General features: G+C 31.0%; 2 protein-coding genes across 2 annotated transcripts in view; both read right to left on the bottom strand.

Moving 5' to 3' along the window:
• Nucleotides 1-422, bottom strand: part of LOC123004896 — a 3,780-nt gene extending 3,358 nt beyond the window's left edge. Inside the window, exon 1 of the mRNA XM_044398415.1 lies at nucleotides 335-422. The gene's annotated coding sequence lies outside the window, so the exon portion shown is untranslated. The remainder of the gene's footprint in view (nucleotides 1-334) is intronic.
• Nucleotides 423-1,048: 626 nt separating this feature from the next.
• The window catches only part of LOC123010091 (protein GPR107), a 4,924-nt gene continuing 3,400 nt past the window's right edge, over nucleotides 1,049-2,572 (bottom strand). Inside the window, exons 5-6 of the mRNA XM_044406809.1 lie at nucleotides 1,408-2,348; nucleotides 1,049-1,358 (exon numbers count right to left, since the gene is read on the bottom strand). Coding sequence (XP_044262744.1) covers nucleotides 1,211-1,358; nucleotides 1,408-2,348 — 1,089 coding nt within the window. The 3' untranslated portion in view covers nucleotides 1,049-1,210. The remainder of the gene's footprint in view (nucleotides 1,359-1,407; nucleotides 2,349-2,572) is intronic.

Raw genomic sequence — 2,572 nt, forward strand, 5'->3', positions numbered from 1 at the left:
CAAATTTTTAGGACACATTTAATTTACGTCTCTAGTGTATTTGTATTTATATATTTTTTTTAAATGCTAGTTTATTTTTCAGATACAGGTACAGTACAAACAAAAAAGAAAACAATAAAACACGTTTTTTATTTTTACACATTCTCTAATTAACAAAAATCGGAGATTGAGATTTAAAAGTGAACGTTTTCGCATGGAATTACTTTCTAGTCAAATTAGTGATCGTGTCAATAATCTAAAAATAACAATATATCTATATTGTTTGTGTACAGATAAAAGATCTTAATAATGAATTTGACAACTTGCGAATTTTATAAATAGTACAATTACTTACAGTCTTTGCCGAATTCGGGGATAGATCTTGACAGAATAAAACAAAGTCTTCTACAAAATCCACGAGGTGATGTATTGTTGCACACAAAGTCACAATAATTTATTCTAGATAAGAAAGGTTAACAGCACAATACTTTTGTCAATTAAGTTTCTTTGAGTGATCAACGAACTTTAACAACAATGTTATTTGTATGTAAACAAATTTTCTCACAGAGGACATAATTGGATTTTAAAAGATATTACTCCTGTTTGGATTGTGATAAAAATCTAAATAGACTAGGTTCTAAGGTCACACATATGTGGAAATTTTAATAATGAAATTGTATATTAAAGAACGCGTTTCGTAGGACAAGTTTCTTATGCTATTTTTTCTATTTTGCGTCTTTTATGTACTTTTTTACCATAAACTCAATTTTGCAAAATGTAGGAACTTTTACTCTAATAAGGTGGTGGTTGGTAATAAATGTCACAAAGTTAAGTCTCGAATATTTTTCAAAATTTTGTTGAATTAACAATGAAAACTCAATCGTTTCATTCACACCACCTGAAAATCACCATTACCAACCTTTAGAAAATAAATTGTACTAGTCTATTTCAGCACCCAAATTGGTATCGAAATCTCTCATTAAAGCACCGCTTTTGGTATAGCTTCTTTCAAAATAGAAAAAAAAATAAAATTTCGGTTTGGATCAAGGTTGGAAACAAAAACAAAGAATTTGATAATTTATAACAATTTATTATTAATGTTACATCTATCGGACAATTTAGGAATAAATAAGAAATGCATTATTTGGCTCCAGCAATGAAGTGCGTAAAAATGACAAGCTGAAAACACTATCACAGGCAAAAAAATTGTATTAAGCCTCATGATATCAAGTTAATCATACTCGTGGCTACTTTCTGGTTGACCCAATAATGCATCTTTCTCTTCTTCTGTCACTTCTGTCAAAGTGGTATGTAGTGGCACTTTGGTAACTCTTGAATTAACTCTACTTAAACCTTCAGTTGCCCCTGACTCAGTAAGTCTATAACATAATCATTGATTTCAAATTTTTCTAAAAAAAATAACCTTACACTTTATCCATTTCATCATCATCATCTTCATCATCACTAAGAGCAAAGTATGGATTATGAGCCGCTGGCCTGAATTTATAAGCAGTTAAGACAAAAAAGACATACGTAGCCATTTCCCTAAACATTTCATCCAACCATCCATACTGGAATGGAACGGTTATTTTAAGAAGATAAACAATTATTCGTGTAGAATAAATATAGCAAACGATCATTAGATAAAAATGTTTGAACAATTTTAATTTTCTCAAATTCATTGCTGCTTTACCATCGGTTTGTGATGCTTCTTGTAAATGACGAATAGACCAAACCACAGGAAATAAAATACAACCACAACACAATAAATCCACTAAAATAAAAACATTCCTCCAGGCTACGTGTTCCCGAGCCCCTTCCTCACTCTCCTCCAGAATAATTTCAGCCACATTTGCCAAAACTTGCAAAGGAATAACGGCCATAAAAAGACGTTTATCACGTGGTGCCAAGACATGTTTGATAAAAGTCCATCCAGTACCAATCAGTACTAAGACGATAAAAAGTAGTGCTCCTTTTAGTAAATGAGCTACATAGAAAAGCACAGCCCATGTGGCTAAATGTACACCAAGTCGTTCAATGTAATGATAATTAACACCGTGAAAAGCCAAAGAAATTGCCTTCAAAAAAACAAGGACTGACATCATATAATGGATTTTAAAAACAACATGACGAGACTGACGCAATAGAAACACCCAAAACATGCCCGATAATAAGAATAAAATTGCCATCATTGAATATAAGGCTGGTAATGGCATTTCACCAGCGGAAAGAAAACTACTCATATTTTGTTCAACTATCTCAATGGTAAAGTCGACTGATACTTCGGTTCCAGGTTGGTAATTTGGACAGCTGTGAAAGTATAAATTGTAAAGTCCTTCTTCATTAACTGATGCAACATACAGGGTGAACTGTAAAAAAGATTTTGTTAGTTTTATACAAGTTGAAAAAAGTAGTCTGTTTTTTTTTTAATGGAAATGTGAAAACAGTGTGATTAAAAAAGAAAGAAAAATCAGTTTCAACTCTGAAATTTTTTAGAATTTAATCGTAATGGTTTGGAATTATTTGGATGTTTTTGGAATTCTTAAAATTATTTTTAGATTGTCTCAATTACTGTAATTATTATTTGTAGATT

Source organism: Tribolium madens, unplaced genomic scaffold (assembly GCF_015345945.1).
Source record: "Tribolium madens isolate multiple individuals breed KSU strain unplaced genomic scaffold, Tmad_KSU_1.1 Scaffold_11;HRSCAF=98;Tcas5.2_LG3b, whole genome shotgun sequence".
In the NCBI taxonomy this organism is placed as follows: Eukaryota; Metazoa; Arthropoda; class Insecta; order Coleoptera; family Tenebrionidae; genus Tribolium; species Tribolium madens.